Source organism: Alligator sinensis, unplaced genomic scaffold, assembly GCF_000455745.1.
Source record: "Alligator sinensis unplaced genomic scaffold, ASM45574v1 scaffold1094_1, whole genome shotgun sequence".
Taxonomy (NCBI): Eukaryota; Metazoa; Chordata; order Crocodylia; family Alligatoridae; genus Alligator; species Alligator sinensis.
Window position 1 is genome coordinate 474,207 of NW_005842562.1, and position 24,037 is coordinate 498,243.

Sequence of the window (24,037 nt, forward strand, 5' to 3'; positions counted from 1 at the left end):
CTCAGCAGCCTTTCCTGCACAGGGCAGGGAGCTGGACTCAGTGACCTACTGAGGTCCCTTCTGACCCTAATATCTATGTGAATCTACAATGTAGTGGCTCACCATGACTTGAGTCAGCAGTGAGGGTGACTGCATTCAATGGGCACTACCATCACTTCTTATTCAAATGGGCTGCACTAACCTATTCTTGTGGTAGGCTCTCATCAGCATGTTTGCCCAACAGGAGCCATGTGTTTTATAATTATGCTCAGTGTTGGCTGCATTTAATCAACTTCGTAGTTGGTTTCTGTTGCAGAGCACATGCATCTTTGGGTGGCAGTTTAATGATAAACAATGTATTTAATGAGGTTTCTTTGTATGTGAATGTAAGATGAAGAGCTTCCCCCCCACCCCCCATACTGATGATGAGGTTGGGGATACCTCATTTTGTTTTTGAGCACGTATGGCACTTGTTTTGTATTTTCAGGTTAGCAGTTCACTTTACTTGTTTAATTCTAGACAGCTTTGTTTCTCTTAATTCTATGTTGATAAGTGTAAAAGCGGATCACACTTTTAATTGAACTTGCATTTCAAGCAGTACTTTGTGTTGCTTTTTTTTTTTCTCAAGCCCTTCAGCAACCCCGCTTATTGAAAAACATGGGCCATAGCAGGCAGCCTTCTGATGGTAGTGTTGATAGATTTGCATCAAAAGATGAAGCACTGGAGCCTGGTGATCATGAGAATAAGGTAAAATATGCTTATTCAGTCTGTGCCTTCAAATTAGGTGATTTGTGCTTTGAAAGTTTTAAATGAGGGGTGCACTGATAGGGATTTTGGGAGCCGATACAAATAGCCGATATTTAATGAGGCATATCGGCCGATACTGATCTGATACAGCTGCCATCAGCTGGTAAGTCCAGTGTGGTGGAAGGGGAGGGGTAGTGGCACACCTCTATTTTAAACATACCTCAAACAGAAATGGAAAATCCCTATTATATAGGATACATCAGTAATACAGATATACAGTTCTATGACTACTTCAGCATTTATTTTCTAGCCTAAGAAAAACAAAATACTGGCTGCTTTGGGCAGTCTCTTCCATTGCCTTACTGTTCTATACCAGGGGTTGGCAGCATTTTGGAGAAGGAGGTTGTTTTAACAGAGTTTAGCTCCAAGCATGTGCTCTTTCCACCTTGGCCTAGGTTGCTGAAGCTGGGTTCATAGTCACCAGTCCCCCTGCCCTTGCTCTGTACTACTCTTACTTCTATAACCTCATTGCATTCTTTTTAGTTTACATAATAGTATTTCTAAACTGTATTTTACTTCATAACTTTTGTTTATATTTCACCTTATAAAATATGTAAAACCTGTGTTTTTGCTTTTCTTAATAGCCTTCTAGAATAAAGGGTGACATAGGTCACTACACAGATGGAAATTCTGCTCCTCTTGTTCATTGTGTTCGACTTCTGTCTGCTTCTTTCCTACTTACTGGAGAGAAGGGTGGTAAGTTGTAATGGCTCATTGTCTGCTTTGGTATAGTGAATATAATGTATTATTTTAAGCTCAGCTGATGAAGAACTTTTTCTGCTTTTTCTGGTAGGAGTTTAAATAAAATATGACAACACCTTGGAAAGAGCTTTAAAAAGACTTGGTGGTATATGTCAGGCTATAATTGACTGATACAGTTTCAAATTGCCAGGCTTCTAATTGTTATAATACTGTAAACTCAAATATTTATAAAAATACTCTTCAAAAGAATGGCTCAAGACAACAGTACAATAACCAGTTAATTTTTTTTTTAACTCTTCTCAAGACTGCAACTTTCAGTCTCTAGTCCAGTGATTCTTAACCAGGGCACAACAGCACCCTGGGATGCCTTGAGATCCTTTCAAGGGTGTCACAGGGTATCTTACAATGTTAGTACTGTTAGGTGTGCAAACATGATTCACAAGATAAACCCAGTATTTCAAATAGGAATACATAATGTTAAAAACATTCTGACCCATTGTGGTCTTTCTGAGTTCTTTGCAATGGAAGAATTGCTGTACTATTTTTCTGTAGTCAAAAAGAGTGAAAACTAAGAACTGGCATTTTCCAAAGGGTGTCTCTAGTCTGTCAAGGGGTACCTGAAGTCTAAAAAGGTTGAGAGCCACTGCTTTAGTCCAGACAGAGCTGGCAGACCACATAATACTGGTAGCTTCTTTTTGAGTGATTTTTATATAGTGATCAGCCAGTATATTATACAGATCAAACTGAATACTGGCAAATGTAACTAAGAACCAAAAAGGTGTAGTATGCCTAGCCTGCTGCAGAAGGGGGAAGTGGCATCCTCACTTACAAAGAGGCTTGACTCTTCCTAGGTTCCAGTTAAGCCACCAGCAAAAAAGGGAGTGAAGGGCTACCAAAAATACTATTTCATAGTTGGACTTATTTGCATTTACTTCAGATTTCCATTTTAACAGCTGCTGCAGATATGACAGGGAAGTTACTCAAGCTGTGGGTCATACTATAGAAACTTTTAAAAACACTTAACTTGCATGCATATGTGCAAAAATGCACATGTATGCACATACAAAATAAGTAATTACTTTCCATAATATTAAAGGGGGACCCACTTGCAGAAATCCCAAATTTCTTTTCCGTTACTATGTTATAGTTCCCAAGTTTATACCGATTAAGTGTACTTAATTCCACCTCACGTGTGCTGGGACCTTAGACATTTGGTGTGAGCAGGTTTCTTGCTTTTGGAGATTGTCTTAGATTTCACTGTATCTCACTTTTTTCATTTGAAAGTGTTGACCAACCAATATTACAAAGTTGGACATTGTAAGTAACATTGGGGGAAGAGACGTACATTTCCTTTCCTTTATCTACTTCCTGAAGGTACTAATATAGTCCCATAATATCTAGTTGCCTCCCATACATTGTGTTCAGTCTTTTTAGAATTCTTGAGAGAGAAGTACTACTGTTCCCTGTACACGGTCTGTGAATACTAACTCCAGGACCAGAAGCAAAGTGAATACACTGGTGCTATATACTGTACCTTTTCAACAGAGCTAATTAGGCCAGCATTGCAGTAAGGCAGGTGATGCTGCATCCATTTCCAAAGTGAATACACTTATCTGTTCGTGGCACTGTCTTGTACTGTGTGAACACCCTGAAGCCATTTCCTCTCATTTCTTGCATGGGAGAAACTGATGCTTGTTAAATAAATTGGTAAATTGCTTCTGTTTTTCAGCCTTAGATATGGTGGTAAAACAGAATGACTTGCTTTACCTTATTCTTTAACCCTTACTAGCTTGTCCTTGAAAACGTTACAATACCAGCAAAGACAGACAGCTTTCCTTAGTGTGGCAGGGAGATTCTATTTTTAAATGCTCTTAAGTAGCCAGTAATGATTCTCATGTATGAATGGATATATTTCAAATATAGTTGAACACCGTGATTTTTTTTTTTAATTGAGATTACTGTGCTAGTAGAATGAAATTAATTGCAGTAAAATGTCAGCAGGTATACTTTTAGCTCTTAGTATCCATACCCTGTTTTTATTTGGTTTAATTTTTTTTCTGTGCTGGTCGCGGCAGTAGTAGGAAACACTTTCTTAATGTTTTAAAATCAATGGCGTTTGGTACATTCTCCTTGTACTACGCTATGTAATAAGCATTGTGCTCGGCTATCGGAGCCATCTCTGTAATAGCAATGTGGCAACTGCATTCTTCGTGCAAGAGAAAGCAGCTTGAGCTCTCTTGGGAGGAAGATACTATGCGAGTGATACTTTTGATTGTTAAGCCTGTATGGAAATTTAATTCTGTTTCTCTTTTTTCAAATGAATTTTTCATATTAACTTTTTCCAAAGTCAGAGGTAATGCATTTTAATCTGGTTAAGTTATAATAGGAAATGTTATCAATTATTTTTTTAACAAAACATTGAGCAATAAGTTTGTGAAGTTCTTATACTCCACTCTATTTTCCAGCTTTAGTTCCTGATAGGGATGTAAGAGTCAGTGTGAAAGCCTTGGCTGTTAGCTGTGTTGGTGCAGCTGTTGCGCTCCATCCTGAATCTTTCTTCAGCAAGCTGTATAAGACACCCTTGGAAACTATGGGAGAAGAGTATGGTATGTGGAGTCTTGAATTCTAGGATTCTAGTTTTTATTAAAAAAAAAAAAAAAAAAAAAAAAAAAATTCTGAACATTTTAAAATACATCCTAGCTCTTAACTGTACTAAAGGACTGAAGTGACATAAATGCACTGGTCAGTATGCATGTACTTAACCTTTGTTGTGTTCCTCAACTACTGTCAGCACTGATGCTTTCATAAACTATTGCAGTTGAAGATCCCAAGTCTCTACTAAACACTATCTCCAACAACTGCTAGAAGCTGTGCACTCTGGAAGATCTTGGTGATCTCACTCATGGTTGAATTCTAGGACAGTTTAAGGGGGATTAGTTAAACCACTTCAGCTTCTCTGCAGCTGCCCTGGCATAGAACAAGTTAAAGTTGAAACAGCTATATAAATATGCTAGAAGTAGTCTAATTTAATAGTGGTAGATTGGTTGTTTGTAAAATACATATAGGCCATTAGATGTGGCTTCTGTACACAGTGTGCTAAGATATGACTGGTTTAATATTTCTATTATCATCAAGCCTGAGTTTGTGATCAGCATCTTGTTTTAGATCCCACCATTAGCACATCCAATATGAAGTCCTTGCATACAATGTATACATTTTCCCCCAAAGCTCAGCCCTTCAAAATTTGGCTGTGCATCTTAAACAAAGAGATGATTTTCTTCCACAGAATAGAATAGAAGCATGGAGATTGTGTTGTAATGACTGCCACTTCTATCCAGGTCAGCAAGCAGCAGAGCTAGAGTCTAGTGTTAATCCTTCATAGCTGCTGTCAAAATGGCAGTAGTTTCTGGGGTTTTTTTTGCTTAGTAGTCCACTGAGCTGGGCTGAGGGTGAGTGAGTTGCTATGTGCTGTCAGAACTCAGTCATGACTGAAAAAATCTTCTTTCTACATTCTGCATTCCAAAAATAACGTCAATGTCTTATTGGTGCATGTGGTATATGAGAAAATACAGTAAACTTTAAAGGATACAGGACTCTGGAAAATAGTGCTTCTGAAGTGACCTCAGGGGGCATGATTGAATTTATAACCATCTACCTGTGAACTCCCAATATCATTTGAATAGATGAACGAACGTTAGACAGATAAACTTATGAATAGACAGACTTTATAAAGAGTTAAAAGGTGGTAGTGTTTGCAGCAGCAATTTTTTTTCAAAAAGTGCTGCTTCTCTTCTTGGCTGGAGCTCATCAGTGGTCCTGCACAGTTGATTGGAGAAGCAGTGCTATTTGAAATAAAAGCTCCAGCAAACAGCTGGAACACCTCAGCAGTCCCACATAGCTATTTGCTGTCACTTTACATATCCCTGAATACATTGCAAACCTGGATCTTTGCAGGGGGTTAAGGAATTTATTTCTACAAAGAGTCTGTGTTCTACTATATAGGAGTATCTTTGGAGATGGAGAATGCTTACTGAATCCTACAAGAACATGAATTGGAACACTGTGGTCAGAAGGAACCAAAAAACATCTAGTCTGACTTCCCACAATACAGTGCATGGAACTGTCCATTAATTCATTAATTTCTGTGACAGTTTCTATAACTTCTGGCTGAATTGGGGCATGAACCCTCAGACAAGCTGTTGCAAACCAAATGAGCTAAATTCTTTCCTTTATGGTAACTTGTTTGTGTTGCCATATCCTGGGATTTACATTTTAGGAGAACAGCCATAATCTCAATGGAAAGATTCCAATTGATTGATTCATGAGTTGTCCCTCTATTATATTACGTGTCTTACGTGCTGTATTAGATACCGGTTCCCAGGTACCATTCTGGAACTGCTACTTTACTATGAATTTATAGAAAATACAATTTTTTTTGTTTTACCAAGCTTTGAGACCCTACTGTTTCAAGTGGCTTGATCAGTGTATTTTACTTGCATTGTACATAATGAAACATGCCAGATAAAGAAGGCTATTAGTTAAAGTGTTAGAACTAGTATTTTTAAAATAAAGTAGTTGTTGTAACTTATTTTCCCAGAAGAGCAGTACGTGTCAGATATTTTGAACTATATTGACCATGGAGATCCCCAAATTAGAGGAGCTACTGCCATTCTCTGTGGAACAATTGTCAACTCTATTCTCATTAAGTCACGCTTTGATGTGGAAAACTGGATAGCAGTTGTCAGAAGTTCAACAGGTAACAGTTGCTGTTTTGGGGGTTGTTTTGTTTCATAATCAAAACTTGCCTTTATTTCATTGTTGTTACTTTTTTGTTGTCAGGAAATCTCTTTTCTCTGGTAGACTGTATACCTCTGTTACAGAAAACGCTGAAAGATGAATCCTCGGTTACATGCAAACTGGCTTGTGCAGCTGTGAGGGTAAGTAGAATGATTACTTGCATTACCTTGCTGTCTGGGAGAGCTAGCCATATAGCTGCACTCCATTGTGCTCAGTGCCGTCCAGACATGGAACAAAAAGATAGTCACTAACTTTTAACATGCTTACCATATACAATGTGATGGATAAAGATAGATGGATAAGGGAATACAAGGAAGACAAGGTATCTGCTAGCATGATAAGCAGTTATCCACTCCCCAGTAGCCTATCCTAGAAATGATACGCAGTGAGTCCGTTGTGGAAATGGGGATAAAATCAAGGAATGACTCAAGCTGTGCATAGACATGCATTTGTAGTGCTACAAATGCATAACATGTTGAAGCAGCACAAAAATGTTGTGCTGCGAGGCAAAAACAGACATGCAGAGCCACCAGAGAGAGTTCTACAGAATCACTACAGAAGTGTTCAGCAGTGTGTTCTCCACCCACAGCATTATGTGGGGGGGAGATGGGAGTTACTCAGCTCGCAAGGGGAAGGGGAGCCTGTCATGAGTCTCCCATACCATTTGCCTGGGAAGGAAGAGGGTTGCTCCTCTGTTCCCTATGCCCCATCTTGATGACAGCTGAGTACCCAGGCAATACTCATTAACTCTCCACCCTGCTCCCCTTTCTACTTTGAGAGGGGAGGGAATAGAGCACTGGGATGCTGGGGAAACAAGAGACCCTGTACTACTATGGTCAGTGTCTTGTTCTGACTGTCTGAACAATGGTTTGCAATTGGGAGTATAATTAATGGCTTCTTCACTTTATAGATTGTCCTGTTAGGTGGTCCTTCAGATACTGTCTTGGTGAGGCTCAGGTTCTTTGCTGGATTTTGAAGACTTTAGAGGGATTTAATAGTTCTCTAGGGCTCTGAATTTAGGCTTCTTCAGAGTTTCATAGAAAATCAGAGTTGGAAGGAACCTCAGGAGGTCATCTAGTCCAACCTCCTGCTCCAAACAGGACCGACCCCAACTATCTCATCCCATACAAAAGTTTCTCAACTTTTGGTCTTTGTAATAGCCTTATTGTAGTGTTTTTGGGTGTTTAAGTGAACACAAAGTTAGTACAGAAAGGTTCTCAATCAGAATAGCAAAGTATAACTTTTAACAAGTGAAATATTTTCTCTCTAGCATTGCATTATGAGCTTATGCAGCGGCAGTTACAGTGAACTAGGCTTACAGTTGATCACCGACCTCCTTACACTGAGGAATAGTTCCTATTGGCTAGTAAGGACAGAACTCCTGGAAACTCTTGCTGAGATTGATTTCCGGTAAGCATGTATTATTTTTTCAATAGGCTGTGTTGTGACTGTATAGCAGGAGTGGGCAATTATTTTGGGTGGAGGGCCACTTACTGAGTTTTGGTAAGCTGTCAAGAGCTGCGTGGGTAGCCCCACCCCCTTACAAGTACCTTACCCCTGGTCACCATGTTGGGAACAGAAGTCCTGCCCCCAAACCTCTGACCATTGCCACCAGAAGTCCATCCCCTTGTCCCTGGAAGTACTCCTTTGGAGAAGAGGGTTTGCCATCTTAGGGGGAAAAAAACAAATTGCATGTTAAAAATCAAACACCTGTAATATATTTTAATTTAATTTAAAAAAAAAATTGTCCTGATATGTGTGCATTTGTGGTGTATGTGCAGAAGTGATTTTGTGCATGTCTGGGAGCCACATAGTGGATGGGGGCTGGCCTGTAGGCGGGCAGGGAAGTGGGAGCGTGGGGCCTGCACCAATGTCCTGGGGCCAGTGCTGGCGGGGCCCAGAGTGGGGCGGTAGGAATGTAGGGTGTGGGCTGGCAGGGGTCTGTGGAGCCAGGCTGGGCTGCACCAGCAGGGAGAGTGGGGTGCTGACTTGGCTCCATAGAGCCCCTCCTGCCAGGACCCTGCGCTCCTGCCACTCTGCTCTGGCCCCAGGACACCGGCATGGGCTCTGTGCTCCCACCTGGCTGCCACTGGGTCCTGCTTGTCTGCTCACTTCCAGTCCCCTCAACCCAGCTCTGCAGTATAGGTACATCTTTGACAGGAGCCAGGGGCAAATGGATATTAATTTTTCTAAATTGTTTTAGGGGCCCTGTGGGCCGGATGCAGCCTGCAGGCTTTATTTTGCCCACCCCTAGTGTATAGATTGTTACTTAGGAGAATCAACTCATGAATTGAGAATTCTAAATAATCTGAAGAAATAATGAACCTTTATGAAATAAACCTTTCACCTTGACCGGTCTAGAAAGCTTCTTGTAATTTCAGCATTATCAGGATTGGGTATAGCCAGTTTTTACATGCATGTTTTCAGTCGGCTAGGGTCTGACCAGAGTTGGGCAACTATTTTGGCTGAAGGGCCATTTAATGAGGTTTTGGTGTCCTTTTAAGGGCCCCTCCCTGCATACCTCTGCCCCCGGGAACCCACCCGGAGCTCTATCACACCCTAACCCGGAACCTGCCGGCCCTGTCTGCAGCTTATGTCACCACCCACCTGGCACAGTGGAAGCAGCACCAGCATTGACTGTGGCCATGGCCGGCAGGTTCTGCGTGGGAATCACGGTGTCTGCCCATGTCCATAACCAACGCTGCCACATCAGCACTGGACAGAAGCAGTCTCGCCTGCCCACCCAGCATGTTGGAAACTACCTTAACTGCCCAGCACCATGCAGTGGCCAAGGCTGGGTTTGCCCACGTGGCAGATCCCATGAGTTGGCACGCACCTGCCTGTGGGCTGGATCTGTTCTGCAGGCCATATTTTGCCCACCCCTGGGTTTAGGTTGATCATCACAATTCAAGATGCATTTATTTTGGTACAGCAGTGAGTGCCTATAAGTTGGAGGTGCTGCTCTTCTGTTGACTTTTCTCAAAGCACTGTCTGAAAGATAGAGAAGATAGTATGAAGCAGCATCTCCTACAGATGACTTTTAGGCATTTTCAGATCCTGACAACCAATCGGAGACCCCCCCACTATACCCAGTGAATTGTATTCCTCTACTGTCCCAGTGAGTCATGTTTCCATGTTGCTCACAAAACATGATGAAGCCTTACTTGTTTGGTACCAACCTAGGAGAGAGGCTGTAAGCCTCACTTGGATACATCTGAAGCAAAATAGGTGCTAATAGTCTATTGCTGTAGTGAGCTCTGCAGTGCCTCTGGTTTCTACTTAAATGTCAGGCCTGTCTCTGACATCATGTGTAACAGCATCAGATAACTCTAGTCATAGCAACAATGAAGAAACCTATGCCAGGCACATTGCTGTTGTCAGACTCGTAAAGAATCATAGAACATGAGGGTTGGAAGGGACCTCAGGAGGTCATCTAGTCCAACCGCCTGCTCAAAGCAGTGCCATCAGTAACCTCTAGCTCTTTACTATTTCTCTCTCAATGAGGCAACTAGTCTTCCTAAAACTACCCCTGAGCTAAAAGATTTTTAGGATCTGATGAGGTGATTAGATCCTTTTTTAATTGTGTACAGAGCAAAGTAGAGCCTCAAAGAGCATTGTCTGTTGCATTTATAACAACTGACATGCATAAAATTGATGAAAGGGTAAGAGAGGCCTTCAGAGAGACTGTTTAAATGTGTTTTAGACAGTATGTATACCTCTAGGTCGGGGTGGGTAAAATAATAGATCCAGCCAGCAGCCAGACTCTATTTCCCAGGAGCCCCTGCCTGTATGGCTGGGGCTAGCCTCCATGGAGACCCTAGCTGCAGCTCAGATGTGATAGCAAGGCTGGGACTGCCATGAAGACTGGCCCCAGCCGTGCTGGCAGGGTGTGTGGCAGGACAGGGGGCTGCTCCGGAGCTGCTGGGATCTTGCAGCAGGGGCAGCTTGGTTGGGGCCAGGGCAGAGCCACGATCTGCAAACTGCACGCTCTGGGCAGGGGCATACAGGCAGCAGATCGCGACTCTGCCTGGCTTGGGATGACCCTGTCACTGCTGCAAGGAGCCAGGGCAGAGTTGCGATCTGCTGCCTGCGCGCCCCTGCCCAGAGTGTGCAGGTTGCTGATCATGGCTCTGCCCTGGCCTCAACCAAGCTGTCTCCACCATAAGATCCTAGTGGCTCTGGAGCAGCCTCCTGCCCTGCCAGCATGGCTGGGTCTGGTCTCCATGGCAACCCCAGCCTTGCCAGCGCAGCTGTGGCTGGGGTCTCTATGAAGGCCGGCCCCAGCCATGTGGGCAGGGGCTGCTGGGAAATGGAGTCCACTCTGGCCAGATCCTCCCTATGGGCTGGACTTTTCCTGCCCCTGTTCTAGGTATTAGCAAAGAGGTGTGCTCCTCTCCCTCTCTCCCATTGTCTCTAGATGCCTCGGGTCTCATTCTGTTTAAGCCCAGACAATCTCTCCTGCCTCTTTGAATACCATCGTATTAACTGAGACGTAAAACAGTAATATGGAATTCAGTCTGTGCTTTTACCCCTTGCTATACCTTAATGTAGTGCAGCCCTCTGGTTTGATGCAAACTTTGGTAGGGTGGTCTAAGTAAGACTCCTCTTAGTTGTCAACATATTCTCTGCTTAAAGGCATGTTATCTGTTTGCCATGACTTGTCCTCTTAATTGGGAGTCTTACAATATGGAATTCTTCCTGAGCGAGGGAACTAAGAGGTGGTTGAGGCTATGCTATCCCTTTATGCCCCCAGCATAACCCCATAGAGCTGTGTGGACTTTTAGGACACAAGCATAATCCTAGAGGAATCAGAATTTGATCTGGCCTACATGGCATATTTGGAGGCTTACATGGGAATCTGTATGGCTAAACATACCTTTACAAAGCATACTTAGTGTGAGATAATTAACCATTTTGCTACTTTAGTCAGATCTTAGGTCATCATGCTGCAGGATTTAAACTCATTTCCATATATTTATTGCTTTTTGGAAAAGAGAAGCTAAGATATGCTAATTTTGACTTTTTCAGCTGAGTACTAAACATTTTAACTTTAGTAATTACTATGTAACAATTAAGAAAAATCATGACTTTGTTTAGAAATGTAGTTTGACTTTCCCCTTTTTTATCTTAAGGTTAGTCAGCTTTTTGGAAGGAAAAACAGATAATTTGCATAGAGGAGTTCATCATTATATTGGTGTAAGTAATATCTTTTGTGTAGTATATCAAAATACTATTTGGGGATTAAAATATTGTTTTAAAGAAGCATTTGTTTAGGTGCTTGAAGCCTGTTAAAGTTAATGGGGTTTATACACATGCTTTGCTGAATTATGTTTCATATTTTATTAATAGAGTAAATATTCTTTTCTTTGCCTACTGTGATATATAAACCATTTGTAGGTTGATTTACTTTAAAAAAACGTAGAATGTTTTATTTCACATAACTAAATAGTCATGAGTGTAGAAGCAAAATAGTCCGTTTTCTCACTAGTATGCACAAGGAAATGTAGTTTTACATTTTAGTATTTCACTGTGTTGGTTAGAGCAGTGCATTGTCATAACATATTTTCATTTTTGCTTATGCTGATTTATCTCTGTAGCTGTTGAAACTGCAGGATAGAGTGCTCAATAATGTTGTAATCTCTCTGCTTGGAGACGAAGACCCAAGGGTGCGACACATAGCTGCAGCTTCTTTAATGAGGTATAAATTTAATAATGCATTATCTAGTTGTAGGTACATAACAAATTAATGCTTAGCACTTACGGTACTTAACGCAGGAAGCAGTATTTTAAAAAATGCAAACGTGGCATCTGGAACTCAAAATCTGACACAATTTGGTGGTGCCTTACATTCTGTGATGCAGTTTTTCAAAGCAATACACAAACGTTTGGTTTTTTTGCAATACTCTTTGAAGTATGATGGTCTCTGCTGTACAGAAGAAGAAACTGATTGACCTTTGGAGATTGTGACTTGGCCAATGTAATTGAAGGAATTGGTGGGAGAGCTGAGACTCGGTCAGGAATTTTACTGCCTTTGGCCTTCAGGAATGAGCACAACCGTTCTGCCCAGACTGTTACAGTGATGTTTCTCTGCATGTTTAAAACTTCTGGACATTCGGTTTAAATTAATAAAACTTGTCCAAATGCATATTTGCTGTTACCGTAACAAGATGAAGGTGTTCTCCAGGTACAGATACTGAACAGTAAGCAAACAGTCAGTGGTTAGACCCCTGTTAGAATTTAAGCACTTTAGAAGGTTTTTAAGAATGTTGAACGCAGGGGACAGAGTTCTTGGGGTGTTCTGTTGCTGTATGGGAGATGCTTGGTGATTTAGTCTCCCCTCCCAGTTTTCCAGGATAGTGGCTGTTAGCACTTTTAAGAAGAAAATGGGAAGTATGTTGAATCTAGAAAAGTACTACCATTTAAGAAGAGCAGTTGTGTGCCTGTGTGGATGCTGCTGCCACCTTCTCCTTCCCCACAGCAACCTGATGTGGGTGCTCCAGATGTTGCACCTCACGGCCCCAGCCTCACCCTGAGTGCCCCCACGCATACCCATGCCATACTGTGCCTCGCTGTCCCCTGCAGCAGGCATAGAGTACAGAAGCTGGAGCAGGGAGGAGTAATCTGAAGACTCTATCTGCTATTGCAACCAAAGTGATGGGGAGAGTTGCAGCTGATGAGATCTTGGGGGTGGGGGGTTCAACTAACCTCTCCTAGGTTGCATGTGGCCCACAGGCTGTCAGTTGGACAGCCCTGTTGTAGTGGATTGTTTCTTTTTCTTTTTTTAAAATTCCCCCGTCTCCAGAGTGATTCCATTAGTAGTGCTGACTTGAACACTTGGGATCACGATTTGAATGTATAAGGCTAGGAATAAGATCAGAAAAATGAAAATTTTAAAGTGTCTGGTACAAAGAGAAGGGCCTGAAGGGCTAATGGGACTTCAGTCAATTTTGATTTTTAAGGATTGTCATAAATTTATATAAGCCTTCTGTCTAAATTGTACATACCTCATATAATTCTTGTAATACCTTCTTTTTTTAACATGTTGCTTACTGGATCTGTCGTCTTCTCTATTTAAGGCTTGTTCCAAAGCTGTTTTATAGCTGTGACCAAGGACAGGCTGATCCAGTAGTGGCAGTAGCAAGGGACCAAAGCAGTGTCTACCTGAAACTTCTGATGCATGAGACTCAGCCTCCATCTCACTTTGCAGTGAGCACTATCACCAGGTATGGTACATGGCTTACTTTGCCTGTAACTTGAGGCCAAAATTTTAAAAATTCTGTTCAATTTCAAGTTATGCTGGAAGTATTCAAATGCATATTTAGGCCCTAATCATGCACAGACTTAAGGATGTACTTAACTTGATGCACCGTGAGTAAGTGTCCTCACTTATTTCCAGCAAGTATTTTCAGAAATGGGGCTCTGTGGGCATCAAAATGAAAAAATGGCTATACTTTATGAGATAAGTACCTTCATTCTGAAGTTAACCAGAGCTTCTTATTCTTATTGCCTTTGAAAATAAACCTTTTTATATGGGATCCTAATGTTGGGGTCTATACTTTAAAATAGTTTTTCCTCTATATTAATAAAGCAGGTGAAATCCATGCCTTTGCTTGTATTCCCTTAAATTTAATTTAAAATGATTAAAACTTAACCCTATCAGTGTAATTATTATCTTTGTCAGCTGTGGTATCTGGTTACTTTTTGCACTTCATTCATTTTCTGATAATTAAATTAGACTAAACTGTTTAGCCAGTTGACCTTCTAGTTTACATATATAAACACAGTGCTGTTTTTGTGTTTAGATTTTCAATAATATAGGAAATAGGTAATTGTGGCAGGGGAGGGAGTAGCTATTTGTTTGTGTTTTTAATCTTTAAAAAACAAACAGCTATTCTCTCCCCTGCCACAATTTAGCCATTTCCTATATTATTCAAAATGTAAACCCCACACAGCCTTCCAAGTGGAAAAAGTGTATATTGGTTATTTCCACATGCAGCTTGAAAGATAATTGACTAAACTAGCCTAGTCTTGTGTGTTCTATTTCCCCCCCCCCATTGTACTGTGGGGGAAAAAGTGTAAAAGTATTATTTTTTGGTATTTCACAGGTACTTAAAATGGGACAATGCGCTTGTACATATATAGGGTTCCAGAATACAGGTTTCCCTTACTTTTATTCTGTACATGTGTTCCTGGAAAACAGTGCATAACTCAAATTCGCATAAAGGGACCCCACTCTACAGTATAACAAATAGGGATACGTTCCAAAACCATGACTACTGACCCCCAGACCCATTTCTACCACTTTTACAAAACTATTTTGGTACTCACCAACAGCAGACATTACACACAAGCATAGGGCACTGTCATAATGGGGATGGCAACTACAGAAACACTTGTCGCAGACAATGAGCAAGGAGCACAGATCCACCTTGGAGACTGTTTTAGCACACGTCACTCCCACAATGCAACGTACAGAGCTGCTGACTGTGGGCTTCTACCACACCTGTCGGATATGAGTGAATTTACCTTGCATATAATGAGTTTTTGGTATAAAAAGGGTCATCGCATAAGAGCAAATTTGCTCATACCTAACCCACATAAAGTGAGGAAACCCTCTAAAAGGCTTTGTTCTAAGAAAAATGCAACATCTGTTTTTGGTTCATTAAAATGTCACGCAACTTTCCTTTAACCTGTCATTCACTTTTAACAAAATATGATTTGTTTTTATAGTCCTCCATTTTAACTGTATGCCTCTTTAATTTCAGAACGTACAGAGGTTACAATATGCTGCAAAGTCCAACAGATGTCACTATGGAAAACAACCTTTCCAGGGTTGTCTCTGCAATTTCCCATGCATTGACAACATCAACTACAAGAGCGCTTACAGTGAGTAGTCTCCATAATATTTATAAATCCAATTTAAATTGGATTTGATACTTATTATTCTTGCCTGTCACTATTTCTATTAGTAGGTAGTGAAAATACTTTAAAGATGTAAGCGTTGCGTGTTTTGGTGCTGTCTTCTGCAGTGTTGACACAGACACTGATACTTTCCCAAATTCTTTCAGTTCGGCTGTTGTGAAGCTTTGTATCTTCTCTCCACAACATTTCCAGTCTGCACCTGGAGTGTAGGATGGCACTGTGGGTATGTTCCTTCATCAAGTATACAAGCTTCTAGAATTCATATTTACAAAAGCAGAGGACACTCGTTCAGGTATCAGAAGCCCTGCTTTAACTATTCGCTATTGAGACTCAGATAGCAGTTTTAAACATTTTAGACTGAAAGATCTAAAATGAAATTTGTGGCGGTCTGACACTATATCAGGTACTAGTATTTTCCATCATCTTCAGTACGCTTGTCCAAATTCTGTGGCTGATTTTAACTATTTGAATAAAAAAGAGAGAAAAGTGTTTTGCTCTGTGTGTTGGCTATTTCCATTTGGCAGAAAAAATTTTTCTTGAATGTCTTGAGCAATGCTGAACTTTTCTGGGGGGCTGGGTTGTTAAATGACATACCTTCGTTACCTTTTTCTAATAACTATTGCCTCGTGTCAGTTTTGTAAGTGATGTGCAAAGGAAATTCATGTTTGTCTGCTTGTATAACAGTAGGAATGGCAGATACATACATAACAAAAGGCAACTTTTGAAGGTAAGTCACTTAGATCATGGTAATAGTCAGTGAGGCATTGGTGAAACGCATACTCCTACCATTCGTATGGATAAAATGATTTTGAAAGTACCAAGAGTTCTGTTTGTCTTCAGGGCCCCTGCAATCCTTTAATCTTAAGATGTGAGTAACTGGTTAGACATGTCTTAAGTTGTAACCTGGCCACACATTAAAGCAATTCACGGTGTCATAGAACAAGGAATGAGTCACAAAGTTATTCCACAAAAAATATGTAATCACTTTGTGACACTGGTTCCTATTATGACATCAATTATATATTTGGCCAGGTGCGCACCTGTGGCTGGAAGCCCTGTCAGCTCATGGGGCTCCCAGTTGTGGGAGTACATTATGCACCCCTTCAACTAGGAGCCCCACTAGCTGTGGGGGTTCCCAGCTGTGGGAGCTTGCTACCTGCCAAGTCAGTGGGATCCCAGGTTCTTCCTACATTGGCAATAAGGTGTGAAGGGAACTGGTGCTTGATCCTACAATCAAGCCTCCTGCCATGTACTTGTGGTATGGAAGAAGTGTGATTTGTGTGGCTCATGCATCAGATCCCATTGCACTGTGACCTGCATACCTGGCAGGAGAAATCTACCTACTGTAACTGTGGCCTTGTTAATTCTTGTTTTGATCCTGTTCTTAAACTCTGTGCAGTTCCAGTTGTCCTGTAGAATCCTCTACTGCACATATTCAAATATAGCAGCAGATTTTTGTATGTTCTGTGGCAATGTACCACTGCTTTGTTTGGTAGGGGATATCTTTGTTTGTTCGAGCCTTCTAGGTCTTGAGTAGTAGGGCTGTGCAAAGCTTCGCTGGCTGCTTTGTTTTGACACTGTTTCGACTTGTTTCGAGCTCAAAACAGTGAAATCAAAACAAAGGGCTTCAGAACAGCCTTGACATGAAATGAGGGCAGTCAAAATGTTTTGCAAGTTTCAAAAAGTTGAGTTTCGAAGCACCATCTAGGTGGCGGGAGGCAGGGGAGAGCCAGGGCTGCGCTCTGAAAGGATCTGCAGCCCCATGTGGCTCAGCTCGGGGAGTGCAGTCATGGCTCTCCCAGCTTCCCACTGCCAGGTTGTGCTCCATGGGGCTGGTGGAGCCAATGGGAGCGTAGCGCCAGCTCTGCCTGCCTCCTGCTGCTGGGCTGCGCTTCCATCGGTCCACTAGCCCCATGGAGCTCATCCCGGTGATTGGAGGCGGGCACAGCTGGCTCTGCCTCCCGCACTGGGCTGAATTCCACGGGGCTGTGAGCTGCTGGGCACGAGCCTGGTGGAGGGAGGCGAAGCACAGTGCTGGGGCTACGCTCCGCCTCCCTCCACTGCTCTGCCTCCCTCCACTGGACTCAGTGCCCAGCGGCTTGCAGCCTGGTGGGGGGAGGCGGCGCACTGTGCCGGGGCTGTGCACTGCCTCCCTTCATTGGGCTCAGCGCCCAGTGGTTTCCAGCCCCATGGAACTGAGCCTGGTGGGGGGAAGCGGAGAGCGGTGCCACGGTTGTGCTGCTCCTCCCTTCACTGGGTTCAGCTACCAGTACCGGTTGGTCCCAGGTGGCAGCAGCAGCCTCTAGCCTGCACCCCCGGGAGGGCTACGGGACTCTGCTGAACTCCTGTGGGTGTGCAGGCCCCTGCTCTGCCTGTGATCACAGGAGGCTGCTCCTCCTCCAGTTTCGTGCTTCCCCATTATAGCCTATGGGCAAAACATCAAGACAGTGTTAGAACAGCAAAACTGGTTTGATGAAACGAAACAGTGCTTTCAAAACTAAACTAAACTTGAAACGCTGTTCCGTTGAAATGTTGAAACAGAAGTCAAAGTGGAACGGTGCTATTTTGCACAGCCCTATTGGGTAGTCGAATTTTCATGCCATCCTGGGCCAGAGCTTGTCACTAGGCTCCCTACCATAGACCACAAATCTGTCCATCTGTTGATTTCCCAACCCACCCCTCCAGAACTCAGACTCCTGTGCTTTCTTTACTGCTGATACATGACCGCTCTACTGCGATAGTAAGTACAGGTATAGAGCAGCAAGAACAGCTGCTGAGGAGGGTGCTTTGGAGAGGATGAGTGGCTTGGTGGAGCTCTCTGCCACTCAATCCTGCTTGCACATCAGGTCGGGTTGGATTGCCTTAGGCCAGATCCATCCTGTTTGCAGGCTGGATCCAAACCAGGGGTTGCTGATTTCTGTTCCAAGCATTATTACTTATTGCTCTTGGTTCTGCTGCCACTGGTCAGCCAAAAATATAATAAAGCCATTGCTGCCATCTGGTTGCATTTTGCAAATTCATGGGGGTTCTTTTCCTACTGTTTTCATGGGCCAAGAGATCTTGTTCACACGTTTCTTTGGTGCTAAGCACTTTGTTTCCTTATCTATGGAAATTGTGTTTTGTTTTGTTTTGTTTTGTTTTTTTTAATTTTCCTGCTTTCTTCTTCAGAGTCCTCCCCTCTCTCCCTCCCGCCTCCCCTACTTCAGCACCTGGCTGTCAAAGGGGAATCTTTGTCCCAGTTTCATTACTTATAAAATCTTTCCACTTCTTTGTCTGCCTAAAGCTGTGTTGTGAAGTCTCATGTTTTTTAAAGGACAGTTGCTGTTTTTTGTTCATCATTTGTTCTCTTTTCTCTCTGTGCTAGGCCCAATTTTACAGTATTATGAACAGCAGTCCAGCTGTCCAGCATCCCATGTGCTGCATCTGTATGCTGAAAAGCAATGCTTCATTGTACTATAATCTTGTCAAGTGAAGTAGGTTTAGACCTGAGTAGACCAGGAAATGGGGTTGGTGATTTTAATAAAGTGTGTCCTCCTTAGTCAAGGCCTGAACTTCTGGATGTCAGCCTCTACGTATTGGCTTCCTTGGTAGAGATCCCATATTTTGAAACACATTCAAGGTTTTCAGGGCTTTCTACAATTTACCCTGTTGTATATCTCCGCTCTTGTTTCCTTTACTCCACTCATCTTACTTGACTACTTTATCCATGTTATTGAAAGTTTCTGCCTAATCATGTCCTGCATAGGGCCATTTCTTTATTAGAGTTCTGCTTTGCTTCCTTTTTACGAAGGCTTTACAAGCTATTATTATCTGTCTAGATATATGAATTATATAAATACCAGGGTTAGTGGTTGATTCCAGGAAGGTATGACAGGATAGATCGCTATATGCCCCATTCATTTACTTTCCCTCTAAAGTAGTAGTAGTGGCCAACAAGTATGGCATGTCACAAGTTAAGCCCCCCTCTTTCTCAGGTGTCCCCAATTTCCTCCCCCCGCCATAGGCATACCTGATAGTTTGCATGGGATGGAGTAGCACTGTGTTATCTGCAGGTCTTTATGAGGTGGTGACACCTTTGCAACCCATTACCTCCTCAGGGCAGCTTGCATCCTTGGACCCTGCATGCCTGGGTCTGACTGCCCACAGAGGACCACTGGGGTCCCTGCTCACACCTCAATGGGCAGCCCCTCAAAGCAGCCTGTTCCCCCCTCAGTGGGCAGCAGGAACTCTTAATGGAGTTGACCCCGGTCTCACCAACAGGGCCTAGCTAGCCCTTTAAGGGCTGCTGTTCTTAGGGCGATTCCAGGTGACTCCATGGAGTGATGGGATGTGGTGTCCTCATGGCTGTCATGGAGTGCAGTGGGGCTGAGGGCTCCTTGTGGTGCACTGACGTTCGAACAACCAGTCCTAGTGTAACTGGGAGGTAACTGGAGAAGAGGGTTTTCCAAAGGATGGAACCGGCATGCACAGGATTGTATGAGGAGCTCCCCACTGTTTTTGGGGGCATTGCCCTCAGCTGGTGAGCAGCACTTAAAAAAATTGCTTAAAACAATTTCAGTAATAGAAAATATAAATGAAAATCTGTCTCAGATGGTATGCTGTGAATCTGACCTTTTTGGAGTACCTTTGCCAGTTGCAGTTCTCACAAACATACTTACAAGGGATCTCTGCTTAAGCAGCGAGTGGTGAGAGGGGGTCACGGGGAAGCCACCAGACCCTGCTGTGCCTGCAAGTCTGTATCGAAGCTGCAGCCAGGGAGCAGAGGGCAGGGGCCAGCCCTGCTGTGAAGCAGGAGCCCCATCCATCCCAGAGAGCATGCTGTGATGCTGGGGGACTCATTTAATTTAAACCAGCAAAGGGGTCTGGGACAGACATTGCATAAACTGGTTTGAGCCAAATCAGTTAAACCTGGTTGAATGTAGTATATCAGACTTATCTCAGACTGGTTTCAGCCATTTTCAAACTGGTTTATGTGCACTGAACATCTGTTCTGTTACAGGTTTAAACCAGTTTCTGATCACCTAAACTGGTTTATGTGCAACTTCTGTCCTTTGTAAACAACCGAAAAACACTATGAATAAATATTTTCCCAAATCAGGGGAAAACACATTAATTGCCAAGCCATTTGTGTGTTAACATTAGGGATTTCTTTGGTTTTGAACCAGGAGTGGCTTGCCAGATAGTAACACAATTTTGGGCAGTAGCCATGTACCTTTGTATTCCAAATTCCATCTCGCTCAGACAAAACCTTATGACAAAAGAATGGATGGGATGTTAAATATTATGCCCATGATTAGCATTTGCCAGCTTCTCTTGAGCAGTATGTGCACAGTGATATCACTTCTCTGGTCTCATCATTAATTTTTGCAGCAGTTTAGAAATCGCTGCTTATAGTTGTGAAGGGAACTGTCTGTACATGACAGTGTATTGTTTGTATTCTGAGACTACCCATAGCTCTTGGAGGATTTAGACAGCTGCATTGTCTAAAGATGCCATCAGCACTGGAGAATCTGCCCCATTCCTTTGCAGTTTGTGTATACCAACCAAGGCCTTGCAAGTACCATTCCCATGTACTTGACTTGGGACCTGCAGGGGCAAAGCACGACTCTGTTGCTGTTGTGCCTTCTAGGGCTTAGGGCTTACCCCCTCTGTAGTTTCAGTGTACAAACTACTGTTGCCCAAATAGTGTGCAGGAAATGGAACAGCAAGAGCCACTGGAAGATGTGGGTGTGGTGAAACATGAGCAAGAGGACTAGTGGGATAGGAATGGGAGCAAGCATGGAAATCTGCAACATAAACAATGGGTTTGGCAATATTGTAAGCAACTGAAAACCAATGTTACAACTATAAGCAACTAGGCAGCCTTTAATAGGGGCACTGCTAGCTTTGCTTATCATTTCCTTTTTGCAGCTTAGAGTGGGAGCATTTAGAGTCTTGAGTATCCATCCATGTCCTGTTTTATATAAATCATCTGCTCAGAGCTCTCTGTAACTGACTGGGAGGACTGTGGTCAGGCACCCAGCATAGATTGCTCAGTGCGGGCCAGTGATGGGGCTGGTCTTGCTCAGGGCTCCCTGGACTCAGAGTTTGTTATCAGGTCCTGGTCCAGGGCTGCTGGGCTAGGCTTAAACCAGGTTGTATTGCCACCGCTTGCTTGAGCGGTACAGCAATACCTTTAATGGGGTAGCTGTGCCAGCTGCAGCCCTGGGCTGCAGTGAAGATGGCAGGACTGAGTTCTGTTGTGGAGCAGCCAAGCAGGGTGAGGGGGGCCAGAATGGGCTCTGCTGCCCCAGTCCCTGCAGGCTTCCCAGTTAGGGCAGCAGGGCCCCAGAAAGCTGTACCATACTCTTCTGGCACCAGACTGCACTTTCTTCCCTCCCCTTTTTGCTTCTGCCTCCAGCCCCACTCCCTCATAAGTCCTGCCCTCTGTGCCCTGCTTGGCTGCTCTGTGATTTAACGTGGTGCTGCTGTACTCTAACATTTGCACTGCAGTCTGGAATGGGAGCTGGCACAGCTGCTGCATTAGAAGTATGGCATTGCTACTAGACCTTGCATGCCACTTACAACAGCTGCCCATGCCACATCTGGCACAGGTGCTGCAGGTTGGCCACCCCAGCTTTAAATCATTTAATACTGGCCACTGTCAGGGACAGGTTACTAGGCTAGATGGACTCTTGGCCTGACTGTATAGCATATACTATATGTTCAAGGCCACTTACCCTCCTCTTCTCTCCAGCCTCCTTTTGGGACATTCCTTCTGGTCTGATATTAACTTAGATTATACATTCTTTATTAACTTAGATTATACGTTCTTTGGGACAGGGATTAACTTTTTTTGTAAAGTGTCATGTGCATTTATGATGCTGTGCACAGTAAAATAAGAAAATGTAAGTCTTCTGCTTGTCATCTTTGATCCCATACCATCTGTTTCGCACCTATGCAGATCCTGCACTCCCTGTAATAATGGTCGTCTTGTTCAGTATCAAATAGTCCTGTCCATTATTAGATAGGGATTTAAGTACTGCGAGAGCTGCTGCATTTTGCCTTAGCCTTAGCCGTCCGCACACGCGCACGTGTATTAAACTATATCTATCCTGGAATGTTGCCATGGCGAAGGTAGAATGCAGCACACATAAAAATAGAAGAATATTTTGATTTGGAATGAAAGGCACTGTATAAATGTAGTATGCCACTGCTGGGAGCTCTTTCTAAAAAACTATTCAGAATAAATTTCTTTTTTAGAAGTTGAGTTCTAGTGGGTTAGGTTTAGTTAAATTAGATCTACAAGGCAAATCTGAGGTTTCCAGAAGAAGCTGTTTTTGAGAAGTTACAGGAAGTAAGATTTTTTTTTTTCCAGTTTTATTCTGAAAAATGTGGTGTCAGATTCTATTCCATCTATTAGATGTGTGAGTGGTCAGCTGCAGTGCTATTCCACCCTCTGAGTCTTTGAAAAATAACGTAAGTTGGGCGAGTCCTTGTTTTTTGAGAGTTCATCTTTAGGCTAAGGTGACTAAAAGTAGATTTGTTTAATGGCTTTTCAGGGACTCATGGGGCGCATCCAGACAAGCGTGGTCGTGCCCTGTGTGGCACTGGAAACTCGTTTGCAGCATCACATACCTCACAGTTGGGTGTTCTCTGCGCTGCAATGACTGCCTGACCATGAGCTGCTCTGTTTTTTTTGTTGTTATTGTTTGTTTTTTTTTCCTGAGGATTTTTTTTTTTTTTTTTTTTTGACCCCTGGATATCTGGGGGTCAAAAAAAAAACTGCAGAAAAAATAAACCGGAGCAGCGCATGCTTGGGCAGCATGTTCTGTTGAAAAGTGGAGCCGGGCCACCTGGAGCTGTGTTGTGGCTGTTGGCCAGGCTCCACCTAGCAGGATTGCTGCAGCTGCAGTGCTGGGCAGCCCCCAGGACCCCAGGTAAGGCTGCTGGAGCCAGCACAGTGCTGGTCCCAGCCTCCCATACTGCTCCTAGGCTAACTTGCCGCATGCTAAAGCACATGCGACATGGGAACCAAACGTCCATGCACATCTGGATGCACCCATAGGATAGAGTAAAATCAGAACCTGTGTAGTGGAAACATGCAAGTCTTAGCTCTTTGAATTTGTTAGCCTTATTCACATTCAACTTTGACAGATTTCTTTAGATAAACTGCTATTTGTGCTTTTGAAACTTGAAGGATGCTGAACCTTTTGATAACGTTATAGTGAGGCAAAATCTGGTTTGCAGTAATAACTGTCAAGGCAGTGGCGTTGCCATGCATCTCTGTATAAACCTGAAGTAATGAACAGATAAAAGTGTATGAGCTTAAATTTTGATGCATTTAAATCCATCTAGTTCTGTTGCTTTTTCTATTTCTAAACTAAATTAGTAAATCAATACATAAAATACATGACAGTTTTTCACCTTGGGAAGGCTTCATGATATTAAACCATTGTTTTGTGTTTTATAGTGGTTCGCTATAGAAGCATGCAGGATGAGCAAACCCTTATATAATATGGTTGTCTGTCAAAAGATAGCATTCATTGTTTTGCTATTTCTTGTAGTAGTAAGTAATGCTTTGAACAACCTCTTATTGATTGCATCACTGCTACCGTCTGGTAATTTTTGCTACAGATTGTTTTTCTTAATCCAAAATAGTAAAGACCCTATTTAAGCTAAACACTTACCAATAGTCTCAATTTAATAAGAAATAGGATTCTAACTGCAGACGTTAAGTAATTATTAGTTTGTAGCAACTGAAAATTTGCTGGGAAGATGCATTGTATGACCATTAATTTTAAATTTCTAGCATTTCCCAGATGAGTCCTTCAGAGGAATCTCGGAAGAG

At 42.8% G+C, this 24,037-nt stretch overlaps 1 protein-coding gene across 7 annotated transcripts in view; it reads left to right on the forward strand.

Annotated features, from left to right (window-relative positions):
• HTT (huntingtin) overlaps positions 1-24,037 on the forward strand; it is a 161,361-nt gene that overhangs the window by 42,755 nt on the left and 94,569 nt on the right. For 5 of the 7 annotated variants that reach the window (XM_025214043.1, XM_025214046.1, XM_025214045.1 and 2 more), the window contains 12 exons: positions 608-726; positions 1,371-1,482; positions 3,954-4,094; positions 6,086-6,244; positions 6,328-6,425; positions 7,556-7,695; positions 11,418-11,481; positions 11,883-11,983; positions 13,362-13,508; positions 15,051-15,171; positions 15,354-15,499; positions 23,999-24,037. In XM_025214043.1, the coding sequence (XP_025069828.1) occupies positions 608-726; positions 1,371-1,482; positions 3,954-4,094; positions 6,086-6,244; positions 6,328-6,425; positions 7,556-7,695; positions 11,418-11,481; positions 11,883-11,983; positions 13,362-13,508; positions 15,051-15,171; positions 15,354-15,499; positions 23,999-24,037 (1,387 nt within the window). The remainder of the gene's footprint in view (positions 1-607; positions 727-1,370; positions 1,483-3,953; positions 4,095-6,085; positions 6,245-6,327; positions 6,426-7,555; positions 7,696-11,417; positions 11,482-11,882; positions 11,984-13,361; positions 13,509-15,050; positions 15,172-15,353; positions 15,500-23,998) is intronic. The other 2 variants (XM_025214044.1, XM_006032335.3) reach the window with 2 other exon arrangements.